General features: G+C 42.3%; 2 protein-coding genes across 9 annotated transcripts in view; one reads left to right on the top strand and one right to left on the bottom strand.

Moving 5' to 3' along the window:
• The window catches only part of GULP1 (GULP PTB domain containing engulfment adaptor 1), a 256,891-nt gene extending 235,430 nt beyond the window's left edge, over positions 1-21,461 (bottom strand). For 4 of the 8 annotated variants that reach the window (XM_044241127.1, XM_044241128.1, XM_044241125.1 and 1 more), the window contains exon 1: positions 21,337-21,461. The gene's annotated coding sequence lies outside the window, so the exon portion shown is untranslated. The remainder of the gene's footprint in view (positions 1-21,336) is intronic. The other 4 variants (XM_044241132.1, XM_044241133.1, XM_044241134.1 and 1 more) reach the window with 4 other exon arrangements.
• On the top strand, positions 13,415-21,631 carry LOC122902095 (basic proline-rich protein-like). Its single transcript, XM_044241116.1, has 4 exons — positions 13,415-13,451; positions 14,085-14,161; positions 19,588-20,695; positions 20,793-21,631. Exons 1-4 carry the CDS (start codon positions 13,415-13,417, stop codon positions 21,629-21,631), a joined length of 2,061 nt encoding a protein of 686 aa, XP_044097051.1.
• Positions 21,632-21,690: the final 59 nt, after the last annotated feature.

Genomic DNA, 21,690 nt, shown 5'->3' with positions numbered 1-21,690 from the left:
TGTGAGGTTTCATAAGTGCAAAGTTTATCAGGTTCCTTACCTCCTTTTTCCTTTACTCTCTTCTACCTGAAAACCTTGAAGGACTCCACACAGCTCGCACTGACAGCACTTTGACAGAGGCACATGTGTACTCAGGGAAACATAGTATCCACCCAAGGGGTAAACAAAGTCACAGGATTAATAGCCCATAATCCTGGAGGACTGGTATTGTCTCATTATAATTCAAATCCATTAGTTTTACTTTAAAACAAAGTTTATGGAGTAGAAGGTCAGATTCAAAGGAATCTGAGACTTGTACTCACCACTGGCATTCTACTTGAAACAGGCAGATTAAGCTTCAGTCAACGCTTCCTGGACATGGGAATGCTTTGGAGGAATCTAACACAGTAGCAGGCACCGGAAAATAGTTTGAAAAGTGTTTTGAATAAATGAAGGTCTGTATGATTAAATGGAAAAACTTCTAGCTTTAAGCCACTTAGCACAAAATTACTGGCTCTCCCTTATTTTACAAATATTATTCCAGGAGACTGATCACCCCATTGAAACTTCAATTATTATCATGGTCGGACCTTATACATCTTCTTACGCAATGTCTCAAGCTACAACATAATAATGTGCTGATAGGAACTTTAATTATTTATTGATTTTCAGAGCCCTGGTATTTTCTTAAAAAGGAGACTAAGGAAACCCAATGCTGACTGCTCTCCAAACCCAACACATGGGGTGAATTCAAAATCCTGGGGCCCCAGGAGGAGGTACATGAGAGAGAGATACATAAGAATCTGATGGTGTCACTAAAGATGTTGGCTTTTATACTCCTCTGTGATATATAGGAGATTCAGATTATCATCTTCAATTTACATTCAAGAACATAATCTCCCGAGGATCCCTAAACCAGGAAATGATGGATCCACAGGCAGGACTACACACGACAAGAAAACATATAGCGAGGGGCCAGGTTTACCTGTGTCTCGGGAAGTCACTAACTCATTGGGGTCTTCTTCCAAAACGTCCCACAAACTTCACACTTCGCTTCATCTTTCCTTGCAAAAGTCCAATACTTTAGATGTACCGGGGGTGGGGGTGGGCAGAATACATAAGTAAAAGCCAAACAAAGCCTCAGTACATTTTTGTTTTGTGGGTTTTTTTCCTAATTTTTTTCTTTGTTTTCAAAATTTTAACAGGAGACATTTCTTTAAAAAGTATTAGGGGGGTGGGGCGCCTGGCTGGCTCAGTGGATTAAGCCGCTGCCTTCGGCTCAGGTCATGATCTCAGTGTCCTGGGATTGAGCCCCGCATCGGGCTCTTTGCTTGGCGGGAGCCTGCTTCCTCCTCTCTCTTTCTCTGCCTGACTCTCCGCCTGCTTGTGATCTCTCTGTCAAATAAATAAATAAAATCTTTAAAAAAAAAAAAAAAAAGTATTAGGGGGAAAACATGTTCAAAAGCTGATTTTTGTAAGGTTTTAATTTTAATACCTTGAGGAAAATTTATATCTTAAAGACTTTTCCTGTGGTAACTGTTTTCACGTGCAAAGTTACAAAACAAAACGGAGCATGCTCTTAGCCCTTCATGGATATGATGCATTTTAAATAGCAGACCTGAAAAATAGATTCTATCCTTGAGATCCAAGCGACTTTAATGCCTATGTAGACATCAAGAAGAGCCTCATAGACACAGCCTCTTCTCGGACCCAAAGTAAGTTGAGTCCAGGCACGTGTGGGTGCTAATGTGTATCCAGAAAACAATGCAGAAAATGATGACCTAAATGATCCAACTTATAGCCCTCTAGTCATCGATGACACAGTTACTTGTTCAAAACGAGCCAAACCTTGGGAGTGCTAAGAAAGATAAAGCAAAAGGGCCCCGATGGGTGCAAATCCGTTTGTAATGCACTCATCCTTTCTCAGTCATCTGTCTCCTGCAGAAAAACTGTGACTCTGCCAGAAAACACTGCCAAATGATTTATGTTTCTCTGATTACTTCTTTTCTGTTCAGACGTCAACAATCTGCCGTGTTCCACACTCCCCTTTAATACTAACATGATCTGAAACGATGACATTTTACCTGAGGGTTCTCCTTCAAGTTCCTCCTGCCTCCATCCTAGCACATTACCTAATCAGTTACTGTACATCTGCATATTATATGAAAAAAGTCAAATTACAAAGGTGTGTTTTAAGTGACCCCAACTGTAACTTAAAAATTAAGAAAAATGTCATTAAAATGGCCAGATCATTTTTGTTCTTTTCTACTCTTCAGCACTCTTAAACTTGTTTTGATAGCATGTACTAACTGTGCAAGTGTTCATCTGTATATGCCAAAAATGGTACCAAGAGTTTTCTCCTACGCAATTTTAGGATTAAGGATGTCTCACGTGGTTCACATTAATATTTTATATTATAAATTTTCTCCCATGATATTTCATTTGTGTATAAAAAAGAAGAGTATTCTACAAAAGATGAGCTCAGTTCAAATTACAGAATGTTTTAAACTAGTGTGAGTTCTCTTTCTTTCTTTCTTTTTATGGAAAATACACAACTTTTTGACAGAGAGGCAGTCAAATAGACACTCTGCACCTCTCCAGTCTTAATCTTTTCTAAGTCTCAAATAACACACCACATTGAAATTACTCCATTTGCACTTATAGTTTAGAATACATTCGTTTAAATAAATTAGCATATCTGTTAATCAGAATGTTTTTATATATTTTACATATCTTATATGTTTTAATGTTACATTTTACCATTCAATTAAATACAACAGCATGAAACTACACTCTGTCTGCATAATAATGCCAGCTGCCATTTACCGACCGCCTACTAAGTGACGGCCAGCACACTTCACGCAACAGCTGTGTTTCGTTCTCTCGAGAAACCGTGTGAAATTACTACACACAGCACCTTACAGTTTAAGGAGAAGAAGACCTGTGCGATTAGATTGTCTGCTGAAGAGCATCCAGACTGTAAATATCGAATCCTATCTCCAAAGAAGTCAAAGCTCAGGCTTTTTCTAGAATACAGAAATTTCTGCAACATGTTATACCGATCATGCAAAACGATATGAGCTCCGGTGCCCATGTGTTTGAAGCATCGCATACTCTAAACGGGAAGCGCTAACTCAGTAGCATACAGTATACAAAAGCAGGCTTACAGCATATGATCAGAACAATATCTGCTATTGAACAACCTACTTTCACAATAAAGTCTCATCATTCTCTCAAAGAAACTCAGTGTGTTTCTGGGTGCTATTAGCTGAATTGTATCCCCACCCCCAAGATCCCTACCTTGAAGACCTAACTCCCAATGCGATGTTATCTGAAAGTGGGGCCTTTGGGGCATGATTAAGTTTAAGAGTCCTAAAGGGCAGAAAAATCATAAAGCTGTAATAAACACAATAATAAATCTCCAGTGGTCCTCGATATTCTTTGGGATCCTAACATGCTATCCTAGTCTGCACATCTTCTTCTTCCCCACAACCACGGGTGCAACAAGGACGTCCGCGTTCTCACTATCCGCCCTTGCAAAGAGCCGAGGCAGGACTGCTCCGCCAGAGGCTGCGCTCAGCTCAGCACAGCACCGACCCCCGGCACGACTTCATCATACAGATACTTGTTGGTCTCTCCAGACACCATCTGCCAAAACTGCTTTAAGTATAAGAAAATTTCTTTTGGAAGAAATAGTATCGTTAAAATATCCACACTTCTTAAAGCAACTTATAGGTTCAGTGCAAATCCTATCAAAACACGAATGAGGGGTGTCCAGGCAGCTTAGTTGGTCGGATGTCTGCCTTCAGCTCAGGTCATGGTCTCAGGATCGTGGGATCAAGCCCCATGTTGGCTTTCCTGCTCAAAGGGGAGTCGGCTTCTCCTCCACCCCCTCCTTACTCTCTCTTTCTTTAAAAACAAAAACAAATACCCATGACATTTTCCACAGAAGAAAAAACAGATAATCCCACAATTTGTATGGAACCAAAATCCCAAACAGCCAAAGCAATATTAAGAAAGAACAAAGAAGGAGGCATCATCTTATTCCCTCATTTCGAAGTACGTTACAAATCTGTAGTAATTAAAACAGCATGGTGTTGGTATAAAAACAGACATGGGGCGCCTGGGTGGCTCAGTGGGTCAAAGCCTCTGCCTTTGGCTCAGGTCATGGTCTCAGGGTCCTAGGATAGAGCCCCGCATCAGCCTCTCTGCTCAGCGGGGAGCCTATTTCCCCTCTCTCTCTGCCTGCCTCTCTGTCCACTTGTGATCTGTCAAATAAATAAAATATTTTTAAAAAATAAAATAAATAAAAACAGACATATACATCAACAGAACAGAACAGAGAGCCCAGAAATAAATCCACACATATATGGTCAACTAATTTACAATAAAGGTGCCGATAATACACAACTGGGAGAGCTTTGGTACAGCAAAAGAAACCATCAACAAAATGAAAAGGCAACCTAATTGAACAGATGAAAATATTTGCAAATTATGTATCTGTAAGGGGTTAGTGGCAAAAACATATTTTAAAAAACTCATAAGATGCCATAGCAAAAAACAAAAAACAAACCTAAGAAAAATGTGCAGAAAATCTGAACAGACATTTTTTTCTTTAAGAAGACATACAGATGGCCAACAGGTACGGGACAAGACACCCTACAGGACTGATCATCAAGTAAACACAAATCCAGACCACAGTGAGATACTGCCACACATCTGTCAGAACGGCTATTAGATAAGATAAGAAATATCAAGTGTTGGTGGGGGTCTCGAGGAAGGAAACCCTTATGGACTATTAGTGGGAATATAAATGGTGTAGCCACTGTGGAAAGCAGTATGGAAGTTCCTCAAAAATATTAAAAACAGAAATACCACATGACCCAGGACTTCCACTTCTGGGTATTCACCAAAGAAAACAAAAAAACACTAATCTGAGAAGGCAGCAGGCACCCCATGTTCGCTGCAGCATTATTTATAATAGCTGAGCTATGGAAAAAAATCTACATGTCCACTGATACATAAATGTGGTATTTATATTTAATGGAATACTATTTAGCCATAAAAAAGAATGGAATCTTGCCATTGTAACAACAAAGAGAGACTTTGATGGCATTTTGCTAAGTAAATAAGTCAGAGAAGGACAAATGCCATATGATCTCTTTTACATGTAGAATCTAAAAATAAATCACAAAGCTCATAGATACAGAGAACAGACTGGTGATTGCCAGAGGTGGTGGGGTGGGGGAGTGGAGAAACTGACAAACTGTTCTTGTTTTTTTAATTTAAATAAATTGAATTTTTTTAAAAAAGTATAATGACATACCTCCCATCTTAAAGAAACCCTTTCTGTAATAGAACCCAATTCCCTTTTCAGTATCTGTACTCTCTCCGAGTCTACTGGGAGGGGACAAAATACATGACCCCCAAATATGCCACTTTGGCACTTGGATTATTCTCAGCTGAAAGCAATGAAGACCCAGCAGACTCAAGACAAACTTTTACTTCTCCCTTAACCACCTAAAAGAATTTTTAAGGGTGTTTGGCCCCAAAAGAGGGCTATTAACAGAGGTAACTTTTTATCTGAAAGACCTTTCTGTATGGCAGAGTGAACATCTAATTGCCGAACCTCTGTTCCTCTTACTGTCCTGTGAATAACCCTCCTCCCCTGTGAAGCCCCATCTCCATCCTGTCCCCTTCAAAGTTCCTTCTAGCTGGACTAAAAATCAAAATCAAATTGACAAAAAACAGATTAACAGGAAAAAAATCAAATATAATAGCATATGTAGGGGGAATCCATACAGACATATAAATTCCAAAAATAACCAGGTAGAATGAAGTATCTAGATCACCCTGAACTAAGGAGAAGTGGGTGGGGAGCTGGGACTTCAAAGGAAGGGTGATAAGAAGAGCAGATATTTGATAATTAGATGTTTATCCTTCTACACACATGGGTCATTCAGGCAAATTTACCTCTGGTTGTAATCTCTCACTAATAACCCATATTCTAGAAAAGATCAGCAATTTAGACTCTTCTATGTAATTAAGAGAGGGCAAAATTTCTCTCGAGCCCATAGAGTTCAGCTGTCTTCAGCTCAGAATAATCTTCATGCCAAAGTGGCCATCTTGGGGTGGCCCCAACAATACATATATATACACATATATCACGAGCCCACACCAAACTTCTTCGCTACAGGTGTATAGGGGTGTGTGTGTGTGTGTGTGTGTGTGTGTATGATTGTATGACTACTGGACATCTGTAACAAGATGATTCAGACACATCAAAATGTGTCCTAAACAGAAAATCATTATTTTTCTTCAATAATTCTGTTTCTACCTGGAAGTTGAAGAAGTTAAGAAGAAGTTAAACACCCAGGCTGCCAAAACAAAAAATCTTAGAATTGAAGGGGAGCAGAATTTGCCACCCCAAAATATGCCTTTGGCATAAGGATTATCTTGAGTTGGCTATTTTTAAGAAACAGCAGATGTAGGAAAGCTCTGAAAACCGAACAGAAGAAACTCCTTTGTAAGGGACATTTATAAGGACATACTCCATTAGTAAAAAGGTGTCTCCCTCTCACAGCAGGAATAGAAGGATGAACAAATCTGTAAAACTCATCAGTGGAGAAGACATTGACTTAAATCTGTATAACAGCCACACCCTTGTTAACTGTGTTTTCCTAGAAACCTCCTGAGACCAGATTCCCACCCTCGCAACATCTTCCTGTCTTCGGATGGAGATGGTATTTAAGGTGATGGCCTGGGTCATTTGGGGGAGTTACTCAGCTTTTCTGGGTATCTCCCATGTATACAGGAAGTATACATGTTATTAAACTTTTGTTTTTCTCTTGTTAATCTGTTTTTTTTCCTCATTAATCAGTGTCACCAAGAACCTAGAAGGATAGAAATAAAATGTTACTCCTGTACAGAATCAGCACTTACACCATCCACTTGCCTACCTCCCACAATTGTTAACAAATCATCAAAATGTACACATTTTTTTCTCTTGAATAACTATAAACTTATTTCTCATCACCATCTACCATCTTCTCTTGCCTAGGCTTACTGGCAGACCATTTATTCAAACATAAAATGAAGATAAGATCTTGTCACCACACTGTTAGAATCTTCCAGGATTTTTCATTGTTCTTTGAATGAAGCACAAAGTTTGAATTAGAAAGCCCCCAAGATCTGATCTCTGACTCCCTTGCTTCACCCCCAGCAATTCTAGTCCGTCTTTCCCTTCCACTCTATTCTCTAGCTGTACTTCAAGGCTTCTAGTTCCATAGCTAAACTATCACTGACTCCTTGTCTACGACTTCCTACATGCTTGAAACACTCTCTCCACTCTCACTGCCTCCTACACAGATGTCTTTCCCCTAACATGTATATGTCAAAGTTCCTGTGTGTGATTCCAAGCATTCAAGAGAACCTTGTAATAATACCGAAGTTATAAAATACCATAACAGGTCAAATATCTAACAGTTTATGTCAAAAAATTTGAAAAAAAAAATCAAATATTAAAATAGGAAAACTTTGAATATGGTATTTTGATTAAGAAATTTTGGGGGTGCTGGGTGGCTCAGTTAAGCATCCAATTCTTGGTTTCGGCTCAGGTCATGATCCCAGGGTCCTCAAATGGAGCCCCACATCATGCTCCTCACTCAGTGGGGAGTCTGCTTAAGATTCTCTCTCTCTCTCTCTGCTCCTCCCCCTACTCGTGGGCCTGCATTCTCTCTCTAAAACAAATAAATAAAATCCTCAAAAAAATAAGAAAAAAAATTTTAATTATTTAAAAATAAAACTTAGGCGTGCCTGGGGGGCTCAGTGGGTTAAGCCTCTGCCTTCAGCTCAGGTCATGATCTCAGGGTCTTGGGATTGAGCCCCACATTGGGCTCTCTGCTCAGCAGGGAGCAATCAGTCAATCAATAGAGAGATAGATAAATAAATAAATAAATAAATAAAACTTAGACTACCTGAAGGACTGAAAAGTTCTTTGAGGTTGTCTAGTCCTTCCTCTCAGGGAAGGAAAATGTTGTCAAATACCTAAGTGAAAAGTATTTGTGGTGCTATTAGAAACTATTAATATTAATGATTTTACATCTTATGCTTTATTTACTCAAACCTTATCATTTTGACAAAACCAGGAGAAAAAGGGATTAAAAAAATGTCAGGTTTTCTCACTCAATATGTTAACCCTCTAGACAAATCAAATCAAGCAAAAGCCAAAGCAATATGCAGACACAATTTAGTCAATGGGTTAATTTTTATGCTTTAACTCAGCAGGATAAAATGAACAAATATCTTGTCACGGGAGTTCCAAGTTGCCACATCATAGAGTGGAGAGGAGCAGCTCCTCAAGCCAGAAAAAAACAGGGGAATCAAGCATCAGCCAGGTGTGTAGACAGTCAGGTTATTTAAAGGCATTCTACTCTACTAGTAAAAAGATCTACCCAGGCTGACCTAATCCTCCAGGATGACTGTTGATGTCAACGGCACACTCCCTCAGCTGGTATAGTAACTAAAACATTTCCCCTCCAACTATCTTCCCTGGTCTAAGTTGTGGAACCTAAGACAAGTTTCATAAACATTTATAAATTATAAAAAAACAAAAACAAAAAACATAGCACAATGTTTAATAGTAAGCACTCTATAAATGCTATTTGTAGAGAAGAAATATCTTTTTCCTTTACCTCTCTTAGCTCTTGACTGGGACCCTGAAGCAAAAGAGAGATTTACAAGAGAAAAATATATATACCCAGTTAACATGACACGGGGCCTTCTTAAGGAAAGAAAGACCTGAAGAAATGGTTCAACTTGACCGTTTTCATGCTAGGTTTGAAGAAGGGTTACAGTCTTGGAAAGACACGATAGAAGAAAGATTACGAGCTTAGTATATACAGCGTAACCTGGGGAACTTAGCCAGATCAGTCAGATTCCTCCCCAGGTCCCTGTGCTTTCAGAGATCAGGGTGTTCCTTCCTCCCAGGATACAGAGATACCTGCTTCAGAGGAAGGTCAGAAAGCCCCCCCACCCCATGCCACAATCTCAAATTCCTTCCCCTTGAAATAGGAGATAGTTCAAGGTGCCATATTGTGAGGCAGCACACCCAGAGCCCTGTGGTATTGTTATCGTTTCTATCGTATTCAAAAAATTCACTTTTGGTGTAGATTCATAGGTACAATGGGTTAAGAAAAGAGCGCCGGTTCCACAAAGACCCAGTTAGACAGAGACGATTTAAGGGGTGGAAGACTGTTTTCAGGTCTCTGGTTGACTCACAAACGGAAGGTGGAACATGAATTATCTGGATACTTACTCACTTCCTCAATTAATATCTGCTGTAAACCAAGCTGTATTTTCTACAAAAATTCCCAAAGGAAATAAGCAGAGTCCCTTTATATTCATTGCCATACCAAGAATAATTCATTCACATTCAAAGACCTAAGAATGTGGTTCCCTTTTAAGCCAGGAAAAGGTCAGAGGCCTCCTATTCCCTAAGGGCAAAGGGATGCCCCCAGGACAAGTCCTCAACAGCAGCTTCTGCAAGAACAAAACTCCTCTAAGAATTGCAGCACTTTGTAGGATGGGGTCTCTCTGGCCTCGCTTTGAAAGAAGGTCATGATCTCATACAGGAAGCATCTCAGGCATGTTCACTGCATTTTTATGCAAAAAACTAATATGCACATCTGGATTACAGTAATGTTGACCGCTCCATCAGCACCACTCTTCTGAGGTCTGTCTTGAGGTCTGTCTTCTATTCCTTCCGCATTCAAGTTACTGGCTACGTTCCTCCCTCCCCAACCCAACACCTTCTCCAAGCTTCCAACATCCACACGGAGAGCATTCTAAGAAAACAGCCTGTTCTTTCTTGAACCAATGACCCGGCTGCCACTGCCCTGATGCAGGATTTCCACCTGCGGCTTCACGGGCTGCTCTGCTTCACCTGCTCTGCCCACACAACCTTTAGCTTCCTGTTTCTCACACCCCCTCACCCCAACTAAGCTGCCCACTGTGACACTTACTTATTCTTTGACAGATTATTCCTGGTTTTGCTTGCTTAAACCACTGGTTAACAATCATTTTCGCTAAGGGCAGCATCAGTGCCCTAAAATATATTACACTACTGCTTTTTATCAATTCTCAGCTTTGGAGAATTCCTACCATCTTTAAAGCAAAAGGGCAAAGACTCAGATCGCCATACCTTGATACAGCATATTACAAAAACCAACATGCATAATGTTAAATCATAAAAAAAAAAAAAAAAAAAGAAAACTAACTCAAGAACAAGGTGGCAGAAAATAATTAAATTGCTAATGGTGTCAGTGAACTACAGTTTTACAAAACTAATTCCTACTTAAAAGTGTATTGTATGTCTGCATTTTTATAACCTCTGTGAATGGATCTGCGTTTCACAATTTTCTTTAATTCTACTCCTACTCACTTTATTTTTTTATATTTAAATACTTATGTTAGTTCTAACAGGACTTCAAGCTTAAATTATTTAGATGAGGTGTGAGATTCTTTCATTGATTTTTAATGTACATTTAATGTTTCCAATACACTAAAGCCGCCAATCAAAGTGGTGTCATGTTATGAGATGACTGGGTTTTAAGTTTCTATTTCAAATTTATTTTGTTGAATAACGTATTTCTGAGATATATGTAGAATTTGCTTATCTCAAAATATACTTAAGATGAATAATCACATTTGTGATTTAAGTAATAAAATATTTTTATACAGTAATAGTGATAATCATATCCAATGTTTACAAAATTCAAGTGGTCTGCACATTTTAATAACCTAAATTATTACTTCTAAATTATTTCAAATTAAGATACCACTTAATAACTGTTCTAATTAAGATACTTTCTCGTTTAAGTAACTGACAAGTTTAGTTCAAATTCATTTGAAAAAATAAGAACTTCATTATTTCACACAGTAGTAAGTCCAGAATTATGGAAGGTTGATTTACAGACCCAATAATGGCCTCAAACACGTACATTCTTTACATTTTTTTTCTGCTATCATTAATGTATTTGTTTTGCCCTCAAGCTAGATTGCCTAGTGGATAAAGGATGACCTCCTGTAGCAATTTCAAAACACCTATTCCAGAAAGAACCGATATCAAGAGCTGGCACATGCCTTCTCATCCAATGTCCCTTTGCTAAGTGTAAAGACACATCTCTCCTGTCCTATTACTTCATGTAACTGAGGATGACCGCGGGAAGGAAACAGGTCCCCTCAATAATGAATCACTAACAAAGAGAACAGAAGCACCATGATTATTAACTTAGGCTAACTGAAATTTCACTTTTTTAGGAATGAACTTCCTTTCCCGGAGTCATGTGAGGTAGAATGGACATGTGAATTAATACCAGAGTTCTATGAACAAAATGGAATAAGTAAATTATCTGAGTTACCAATCAATAGTGTCTGCCACAACTTGGAAAGGGACAGGACTCTCTGAAGTGAAAATACGCTCATGAATCAATGTGCAGGAAATGGAAAGGAGAATTAACTTCAGGTAAAGGATCACACCTGGCTTCAACTAATCATTGTCACTCCAAGGAAGCTGAAGATCCTAATGTGGGAGTGCCATAAAGAAGTGATAATTTCATGCTTACCATTAGAGAAGACACAAAGTGGAGCCAAAAACAAGAAACAGACTGAAAGACAGTCAACTCTCCTTGTGATCTTGAAGTTAGTCAGTTTTCAAATACAAAAAATTATATTGCTTCCGCCCCTTGAAGTTTTAAGGTGATCCAGACCAACCAAAATTGGACATATGAATGTAAAGCTCTATACAGCAATTATCTAATTAATAAGTTTAAAAGTATTATTTTTGTCATTTATTTCCAAAAAATTGAATCATCAGGTTCAAAAAAATATCAATAAAGACACTAATTTCATAAATGGAGGTATCCCAAGAGAAATGTCAAGCCAAGCAAGAAGAAACGAAATATAGTGCAATAAATTCATCACATATGCTTCCACTATAGTTCCCTTTCATAATGCAGGAATTTGTTATACTTTTATGTAGTCTACACTTGTATTTTCCAAAATAACTGGCATACATTTAAATTTTTCACCAAAAGTAGTCATGAATAATACACATCATATGACCAAATACTTAATGTTAAGTAACTCAGTGACCGATGCATAGAAAGAAAAAAAATCACTTCTATATATACATAAAATTATTTTTTTCCTTAGTATTCAAAGGAAACTACTAATACTGGCATAGTTCCTACCAAGTAGAAGATACAAATAACTGTTCAAAATATCTGTTCTCTCTCTCTCTCTTTTTTTAAAGATTTTATTTATTTATTTGACAGAGAAATAGAAAGAGCCAGAGAGTACAAGCAGGGGGCATGTCAGAGGGGGAGGGAGAAGCCGACTCCCTGATGGCCAGGGAGCTTGACACTGGCCTAGATCTCAGGACCCCAGGGGTCATGACTTGGGCCTAAGGCAGCTGCTTAACTGACTGAGCTACCCATGAGGCCCATATATTTATTCTCTCTTGTAAAACTAACCTATTCTCTCCTGGAACTTAAAAGTGTAGTGGAGGAGACAAAACATTTATATGTGAAAAATAAACCAGCACCACAAGGCAAAATTCCCAGCTCAATCATAACCATTCCAAATATAGTTAATGCTATAAAGTGAAAAAGATAAATCTGCTTTTTAAATTTACATGTTCTGAAATGAAATATAAATCCTTTTAGGCTGAACTGTCACTAAGTAAGATAACCAAAAACTGCACAAGTTTCATAAATAAAGCAAATAATCTACAAAATAAGTATTATTTATTAGATTTACTTTCAAAAATATTTGGGATATCTCTGTATAACATAAAATTGAGTTAAATAACTTTAATTTCTTTTAACCTCATTAAATGACAGCAAAACCAGGTGCCTGGGGGGCTCAGTGGGTTAAGCCTCTGCCTTCGGCTCAGGTCATGATCCCAGAGTCCTAGGATCAAGCCCCACATCGGGCTCTCTGCTCAGCAGGGAGCCTGCTTCCCCCACCTCTCTCTGCCTGCCTCTCTGCCTACTTGTGATCTCTGTCTGTCCAATAAATAAATAAAATCTTTAAAAAAAAAAAAAAAGACAGCAAAGCCAAATGGCACCTCTGAAAAAATCAGTATAAATGTCCAGGAGTTCTTAATCTGTTTTGTGCCATAAATCCACTTGGCGGTCTAGTAAAGTCTATGACCCCTTTCTCAAAAAGTGCTTTTAAGTGCATAAAATAGAAATTATGTAAAAGAAACAGACTTAAAATTCCATTGAAACAAGTGAAGACATAGCTACATGCCTATAAACACACCTACATATGAAAAAAGAGTCCCTAAAAGCAGATGTAATTATTATCGCAATTTCAAACTAGTCATAAGCATAAAAACATCCCAATATATGTGCAGCCACAGCAATCAGACATGATGATGAATGGCTGCAACTTCTGGAAAGCTACAGGTACTGTTAAGATGTGTGTCTGTGTGCACACGCGTGTGTGAGAGAAAGTTAGGTGTTCAGGCGAGTAATGATGTCATTGTCTCCTATCCAAGTTCACGGACACCGTGGAATGTGAAAAGGAGAGCATGCTCAGTTCTCTGTGACTCCAATTACACATTAGTTAGATCTGGAGAGATGGGAAAAGAAATAAAATTAAGATAGCAGTTTTTTAAGTCATCCAGTTAAAGTTCTTAAACTTCTATATGTAGTTACTAACATGAAGCCAGAAAGGAGAAACATCTCTACAGTTCCAAACTCTGCAGGTTGCTCTATTAAGCCACTTACATGGTCCTACATCTCCTGCCTTTGGCATCTGGTCTGTCTTTTTTTTTTTTTTTTAAAGATTTTTATTTATTTATTTGACAGACAAAGATCACAAGTAGGCAGAGAGGCAGGCAGAGAGGAGGAAGCAGGCTTCCCGCCGAGCAGAGACCCCCATGTGAAGCTCGATCCCAGGACCCTAAGATCACGACCTGAGTCGAAGGCAGAGGCTTAACCCACTGAGCCACCCAGGCGCCCCAGCATCTGGTCTGTCTTCAACTGCCTGTCCCTCCTTCTTTGCCTGGCAGCTCATCTTCATCCTCTGCCCAACAGTTATCACCACAGCTCGTTACGACACTGGTGCGCCTAATGCTGATAAAGAACCCCACCCCTACTCCATCCTCTCCAGTGTAGCACAGAATTTAGGGAAATAACAAGTTCTATATAGACCTATTAAAGTTGGTTTGAGATACATCACTGTCATTTACCACTAAAAATTAGGAGAGAACTACAAAGAATTTTGAAAAGTGGTGTTCAATAAATATTTATTAAATTCAACTGGATTGGGGTGCCTGGGTGGCTCCGTCAGGTAAGGTCTGCCTTCAACTCAGGCTATGATTCCACGGTGGTGGAATCGAGTCCCGCACGGAGTCTCACATCCAGCTCCCGGCAGGAAGACTGCTTCTCCCTCTCCCTCTGCTTCTCCCTCTCCCCCTACCCCTTCCACCACTCGTTCTCTCTCTCTCTCTCAAATAAAATCTTTTAAAAATGCAAATGGATCATATCAGAATCCCCTTATTTGTCAACTCATAATTTAAACAGTTACATTTTCCAGAATGAGAAGAGGGGCTTACATAAAAATGTTGCAAATTTTTATGAAAACCTAGAAGAAAATCAGTATCTCATTGAATAAGGAAGTCCCAAAGAAATATTTATTATATCATGTCACAAAACTGTTCTTTAAAGCCTTCTCTGCACCACTCTAGGAAATTTCCTTTTTCCAAGTTGATCATAAATTTCCTAGTCCACTTAATCTATGCAATGAAGCTTAAGACAATCCAGTTGTTTTAAACTTAGTGGTTTAAGCCATTCTCCTATCCATGAGCCGAAATGAGGCATTAAGACAGAAATAACAATTCACAAAATTTCAAAACGGTATCTACTCCCATAAAGAAGTGCTAGTTTATAGCTCTGAAACAGACTTTTACCATTTCAGATGTTATTAGATAATTTCAAATACAACTCATTTATTCAAATATGACTCCTTAACAATTCTCCTCACTGTGTTTTGCTAGCCTTCACTACAAAAGCAGTGTCCTCTGAGTAATTATAATCAATTACTAAATAGAGCATAGAGTTAAATCTTAGGAATTAATTAAGTTATATAACTGTTCTTTACAATAAGCCAAATTTTGTATTTTCGTTAACAATGATCACTATTTATGTCAGAGGACACGTTTACGGTTATAATAGTGCACATCCTCGAGGAGGTATCAGGAGAGTTCCACCATCGACCAAATTTACTAGGGAGTATTTACCAGAGAGTTGCACAAAGACAAACAAAAATAAAATAGATTACAGAGAATAACATTCATGTTGACCTTTTAAAAAGATGTCACTAAGTACTCTTCCTAAATAAAACTCTTTTCAGTACTTACCACACTATGTTTTAACTCACACAAGTGGAAATCTGAGTAAATTAACCTATTTGTTATTAAAATTTTACTTTAAAATATAGGGCTCTCTTTTTTTTTCCAATTTATTTATTTTCATAAAAATAGTATTCATTATTTTTTCACCACACCCAGTGCTCCATGCAAGCCGTGCCCTCTACAATACCCACCACCTGGTACCCCAACCTCCCACCCCCCAATATAGGGCTCTCTTAATGGTTGTAAACAGTTATGAGAGAAATTGAGAGGCTAAAATCAAGTTCATTCTCTTGTAGCAAATTTTAATTACTTCAAACTTGGAGATTTGCTACCACAGCAGAGATGGTTCTGTTTGCTTTTCAGCTAAAGCACTGTGTGAGATCAATATTACCTCATTTACAAACTGAGAAACAGAGCTTAGTTATCATCTCATGAAATAATATATAACATGTGTCAATGTTAGCCAAATCCTTAATGATTCAGTTAGCAGGTTACTTGTGCTCTGTAGTTTCTTCTATCAAAGCTCCCAACAAGCTGCTTCCAGCCAGTTAAAGACGGTCATCATGTCCCAGGGCAGTGGATTACGGACTGCACCACTCATTCCACCTGCTCTCTGCTGGCAGCTCTGGCGCAGCTCACGAAGTTCCCTGAAATTCTTAGAGGACTTGGGGTCCAAGTTTCAGGAAACAAGTCAAATGTAGTATCTGGTAATCCTGAAAGAAAAAGCTATAAAATCCCAGGAAAACACTACCTGTATACCCAATTCTCCCTTCACCATACCTTATAAACACAGCAAGCAGAGCTACCTTCCGAGCAGTGAATTCACCTCAGCCACACATCTGCCTGTGTTCTCCCTCCGGAGAGCAGAAAGGCCTCCACGATTCCGTCACCATCAGAGCCATTACCCAAGACCGAGGGACTGTGGGTAGCAGATCTTTGCCACTATTTTTCTCTACATTTACAGGCATAAATAAAAGCCTGATGGTCCTTCTGGGGGTGGGGGGGCCCTCAAGAATCTTTAGCAACAGTTATCTAAAAAGGATTTTAAATTGATGGTTAAAATTGGCCTAGAAGTATCAATTAACTGAATACTTTTCCCATAAAAGTATACCTAACATAATAGAGAAACATCAAAGAATATACATGTCAAAATTATATGTACATATCAATACTTTATAGAGATATAAATACTATATAGACATAAATCTATATATACAGAGAGAAAGAGGCATTAGTCACCTAAGTCTTGGAAATTTCTAGGATATATTCTATACTTCCTCTTCAGAAGGTACATGATAAAACCAATATGCAGATATATTTATATAATGTTAATAGCAAAAACAAATATGAAGTAAAAACAGCTATTATTATCTAGATATGCTTTCTTAGGTATACCCCCTAAAATACAGTGTTATTCAGAACTCCTTTAAAAAGTCATATTAAATCTTTGAATCACAATTGTTATATTAACTCATTCATTCCTACTATGTGACCTGCCTTTCCAACATTATCCTTAAGTACCCAAATAACGAAAGATGAAATGAATTCCAAATTCACCATAACTATACCATTACAGTGAGAGCAGAAAATTGGCATTTATACTTTTGTGCAATATTGTGTCAATTAACTGTCTTCTGGTGAAAATAATCATGAACTGTAGGTATCACAGAGTGGCTGAAAATATTTTCTTAGCATAAACCATATACAAGACTAGCAAATAACAGAGTCTTTAAAAACAGTTTTACACAATGACTTTTAGCCATTATCTTTAAAGTAAAGGCCTGATTCCAATTTCATACCTCCATTGCTTGAAAGCAGAGTTTCTTTGCTCAAAATTTATACCATTTTTCCTCTTCCAATGTGAACATATTTAAGCTCCCATAGGAACAAGTTTAAGTTTCTTGATCTCTAAATGTGCTAAGTCAAGCGCTATTAGACCCACCAGCCTCTGACAGTTAGGACAGGGCTCAGGTAACCACACAGCTGACTGCTGAAGTAACTACTTCTGAATTCACTGTACTCAAATAAAATAACATTGTTTTTGTCTTTTAGAGGTTTTAGAAAACTGCGATTTTATAGAATGAATCACAAACTGCTCTGCTAAGTGAAATTTAAATAAAAACTATCTAATATTCAGCAATGGAGATTAAAGATTTTAAGATTTTTAACTTAAAATCAAAAGAAAAATTGAATATTTTACATTAAATTTACTATCCTAATATATCCTTGAAAGTTCACTTGTCCTTTTATTTTCAAAAAAAAGGGCCTATTTTGTTACTATAACCATAAATTCTACTATTATAACCCATATACTACTTTTTTATATACAGTCACCATTAATAAGATAGTCTAATGGGTCACCTAGATGATTCAGTCAGTTAAGCATTAAGACTCTTGGTCTGGTCTCAGGTCATGATCTCAGGGTTGTGAGAATGAGGTCCATGCTCAGCAGGGAGTCTGCTTAAGATTCTCTCCCTCTTGCTCTGCCCGCCCCCTTGTATGCTCACCTGCCTGTGCTCTCTCTCAAATAAAATAAATAAGACCTTAAAGAATTTTTTTTCAAATAGAAAAAAGTTATGATGAAGTATTTTGCCAAAGGTTTTATTAAGCAATTTTTTTAAAGATTTTATTTATTTGACAGAGAGAGAGATCACAAGTAGGCAGAGAGGCAGGCAGAGAGAGAGGGGAAAGCAGGCTCCCCATGGAGCAGAGAGCCGGACGTGGGGCTCCATCCCAGGACCCTGGGATCATGACCTAAGCTGAAGGCAGAGGCTTTAACCCACTGAGCCACCCAGGCGCCCCTTTATTAAACAATTTATCCATGCTTACTATTTTCTTTTTCTAGTATATTGACCTGTTCACCTGAAAAAATAAACATCCATGCATACAATACAGTACATTAAGCTATAAAAATAGGTGGTTCGTTTTGCTAATTGACATGTCAAACTAAAAATGAAATATTCACAATTACCATGTGTGAAACAAGTTCATACGTTACAGACACTAAACAGACAATAAATTAAATGTTGGTAAAAAGTAAAATAACACAAACAAGATTCCAATGCTAAGAAGTTCAGAGCTAGGATTTGAATTCAAGCTTGCTGTTGCCTTGGACATAAAAGATATGCAACAAACAGTGGCTGAATCATTTCTTGAAAGGCTCCTAAATCTACCTTCTAAACTCTTAAAAGGAAACTGTTGTGGCCTTTGGGAAAAGAAAGTTTGTTTGCACACCATAAATGTAATTTTAGTCCCTCAAGTGTTATTTCCGAGAAGGAAGCCAAATTCTGCAAATATATTTGGTAACTTCTCATAAAGGCAATATTGAGCTGGACTTAAAATATAACTGGTCCTAACTATAAATATAAACCAAAAGAAAAACATATTAATTTGCTGACTGTATTTTTCTGAAAGAATGACTCAGCTTTAACCATAACAAAATCTCACCCAATACAATCAAAGATTAAAATTTGATGAAAGCTATGACTCAAATGCAAAGGTAGTCATTGTTTTACATTAAACAGATACATCACTGTAACACGTGTACACTAGATATAAATATTACTATTTTACCCCATAATCTCAATGGAATCAACCGAGTACTAAACTCTATGACCTTTCTATTTCTAAACACCTATTAACCTAACTTCACCTCTTCAATGCTCACAGTAAACTTGTAATTATGGAAAGAAAAGTTTCTTTACTTTGCAACTGGAAAAACTGAAATCACAGGGAAAACACTTTGCTAAGGGTGACTCATGAAGTCCGTCTCAGAGGGCGGCCTGATACCTGATTCTCACGGTGTCCAACTCATCAGCCCAGGGGAAAGAAGTCCGTCCAGCCTCCGAACTCCCAAGAGCAAACCGACCTCCCTGGAGAGGAGGGAAGGAAAGAAAGAAGGGACGGACGGACGGACGGACGGATGGACGGAAGGACGGGGACACAAGTTTAACACACAGAAGGAGCGTCTGAGTGCAGATGAGGCTCCGGGTTCCGGCCTAATCTGGAACCTGGACGCAGCAGCCCTCCAGAACTGGGCCAACACTGTGGGAAACAGCGAGCTCACCCCAAGTGCTCCTCTCGCAGCGGAAGGGGCAAGACCTACTCATGGGGGCCACTGGTGACGGAGTGCACGACCCGAGCCTGTGCCACCCGAGAACGCCTCACTGCAGTGTTCCACGCAGGTGGAAAAGCGTCCGCTCCACGCCCCAGTCCCGCATTCCCACCGCCGCCAAAACAAGGAAGGTCAAGGTCAGGGGACTGAAGCGCAGCAGGCCGAGCCAGGCTGCGGAGACCGACCGCAGCAAAATGCGAACCTGAACACGAGGGGCCCGCACAGGAGGCTTCAGGCCAGGTCACCGCACTGCAGCGCGGGCGGAGCGTCAGACCCCAGCGCCCCTGGCACCTCCGGCCCCTGGGCTCGGTTTGTCCCCTTTGCCCAGAGGGCTGAGCCGAGTCACCCGCACACGAAACCCCTGTTCAAACCCGAGTACCAGCAGCTCCTTCCCCGCCGCCCCGCACGCTCCCCGTCTCCCCCAGGCCCCTCTCCGGTCCGCGTCGGTCGTGAGGACTCGAACACGCTCCGGCACGGCTCAGGGAGGCCTTCGGTCCCGCGGCGGGGGCACCACGGCCGCGCGCGCTCGCAGCAGGGCGGGGAGTCGCCGGCGCCGGCCCGACGCCGGGTTTTCCGGCCGGGCTGCGGTCTCGTGCGGGGGAAGGGGCACGGCCGGCGGGGAAGGGGCGATCCGCGAGTCCGGACCTCCCCACCCCGCAGGCGCCCTGCCGTCCGCGCCTCCTTCAGCACCGGGGCGCGCGCTCGGTGTCCCCGCGCTCGGAAGGCAGCGGGACACCCACGCCCAGAACTTTCTCGCGCGCGGACGCGGCGTCTCCCCGCAGCAGCGGACCCGGAGGCGACGCACGCAGGGCTCCGGGGGACGGCGCCGCGGTCCAGCGACCTGCACACCGCGGGCGCACGCGGAGTGCCCGAAAGTAGAGCGAGTCCCGCGGGGAACACTGCGGGGACGCGAGAGGAGCCCCGCGCGGGCGTCCCGCACACGAAGCGCGCCCGCAAGTCCCACAGCTCCACCCGCACCGCGTCCGGCTTCTACTCGGGACGCGCCACCTCGTCCCGCTCGGGACCCGCCACGTCGTCCACGCGCTCCGGGACAGCCGGCCCCGAGCCCTCTCCCCGCACACGGGGAACCGGCGCGGGCCTCCGGGACCACAGGCACACCGGGCCGCCCCGGGATCTGCTCCGGGCGCCGAGCCGGCCCGCGGGGAGTGGACCCGGCGGCGAGCCCGGCGGCTGACCCAGAGCCCGGGTCCCCTCGCCCCGCCGCGCCGCGCCCCTGACTCGGGGTCCCCACGGGGAACCGCTGGACCCACGCAGCGGGGGCTCTGGGCGCGGGCGCCGCCCCGGACTGGGCCCCCGGCCCCGGCTTTGAGGACCCCCGAGGCGGCCCGGGACCGCCGCCCTCCCCGCCCCCACGCCCACTCCGCCCGGCGCCAACAAAGCGGGGGTCGCGTCGCGCCAAGTTTCGCTCCGGGGTCGTGTCGCTGGGACCCGGCGACGACTTGCGGGTCAGTCCCGTCGCGCCCGCGCCCCCTCGGCGGCGCCGGTCCCCCCGACCCCCGCCCCGGCCCCCAGGCCGGACACGCGCCCCAAGTTACCACAAAGGGTCGGGGAGAGGGTCGGGAGCCGCGCGCCGGCCCGTCCCGCCCTCGCCGGGCTCCGCGTCCTGCCGGCAGCCGCGCCACCGCCGTCAACAGGTCTTCGCCGCCTCCGGGCGGGAGGATGACCCCGCTCGAGCCGCCCTCCCCCTGCAACCTGCCCGCCGGCGCCCCGCGCCCCCCTGCCCGGCGCCCTGCCCGCGCGCCCCGGCCGGACTGGGCTCCCGCCCGCCGAGGCCCGGCACCGCGCGGCCGCTCCTTACCTCCCGCGCCGCCGCAGTCGGCCGCGCTGCGCGTCCTCGGGGCCCGCCGGCTCCGCCCCCGCTCGGAAAGTTGCCGGACGTCGGCGCGGACTCCGCACCCCCGGCCGCGGCCCGCCCGCCTCCCGCGCTGTCCGCCCCGCCGCCTCCCGCGCGGCCGGAGCGCTCACTGGCGCGGCGGGGCTGCCTGCGCGGGCCTCGGGCGGGGCCGGCGGGACGCGGGGCGCCCCCTGTCGGCCGGCGGGAGCGCTTGTGGCGGGGCGGGACCCCCGCTAGCGGGACGGGCTGCGGGCGCTGACGGGCTTCCGGGCGCGGGCGGGCGGGACGGGGGCCGAGGAGCCGAGGGCGACGCGGGAG

Source organism: Neovison vison, chromosome 3 (genome assembly GCF_020171115.1).
Source record: "Neovison vison isolate M4711 chromosome 3, ASM_NN_V1, whole genome shotgun sequence".
Classification (NCBI taxonomy): domain Eukaryota; kingdom Metazoa; phylum Chordata; class Mammalia; order Carnivora; family Mustelidae; genus Neogale; species Neogale vison.
The sequence above is the reverse complement of the archived record's forward strand: the minus strand, read 5'-3'. Positions and strand labels throughout refer to the sequence as shown.

Excerpts from the sequence above, each read along its gene's own strand:
- LOC122902095 (XM_044241116.1), top strand. The coding sequence starts at position 13,415 with ATGATGATGAATGGCTGCAACTTCTGGAAAGCTACAG. Across the intron at positions 14,162-19,587 it reads CCTACTCCATCCTCTCCAGT|GTGGAAAAGCGTCCGCTCCA; the intron begins GTAGCACAGAAT and ends TGTTCCACGCAG. Across the intron at positions 20,696-20,792 it reads CGCGGGGAGTGGACCCGGCG|CGGGGGCTCTGGGCGCGGGC; the intron begins GCGAGCCCGGCG and ends GGACCCACGCAG.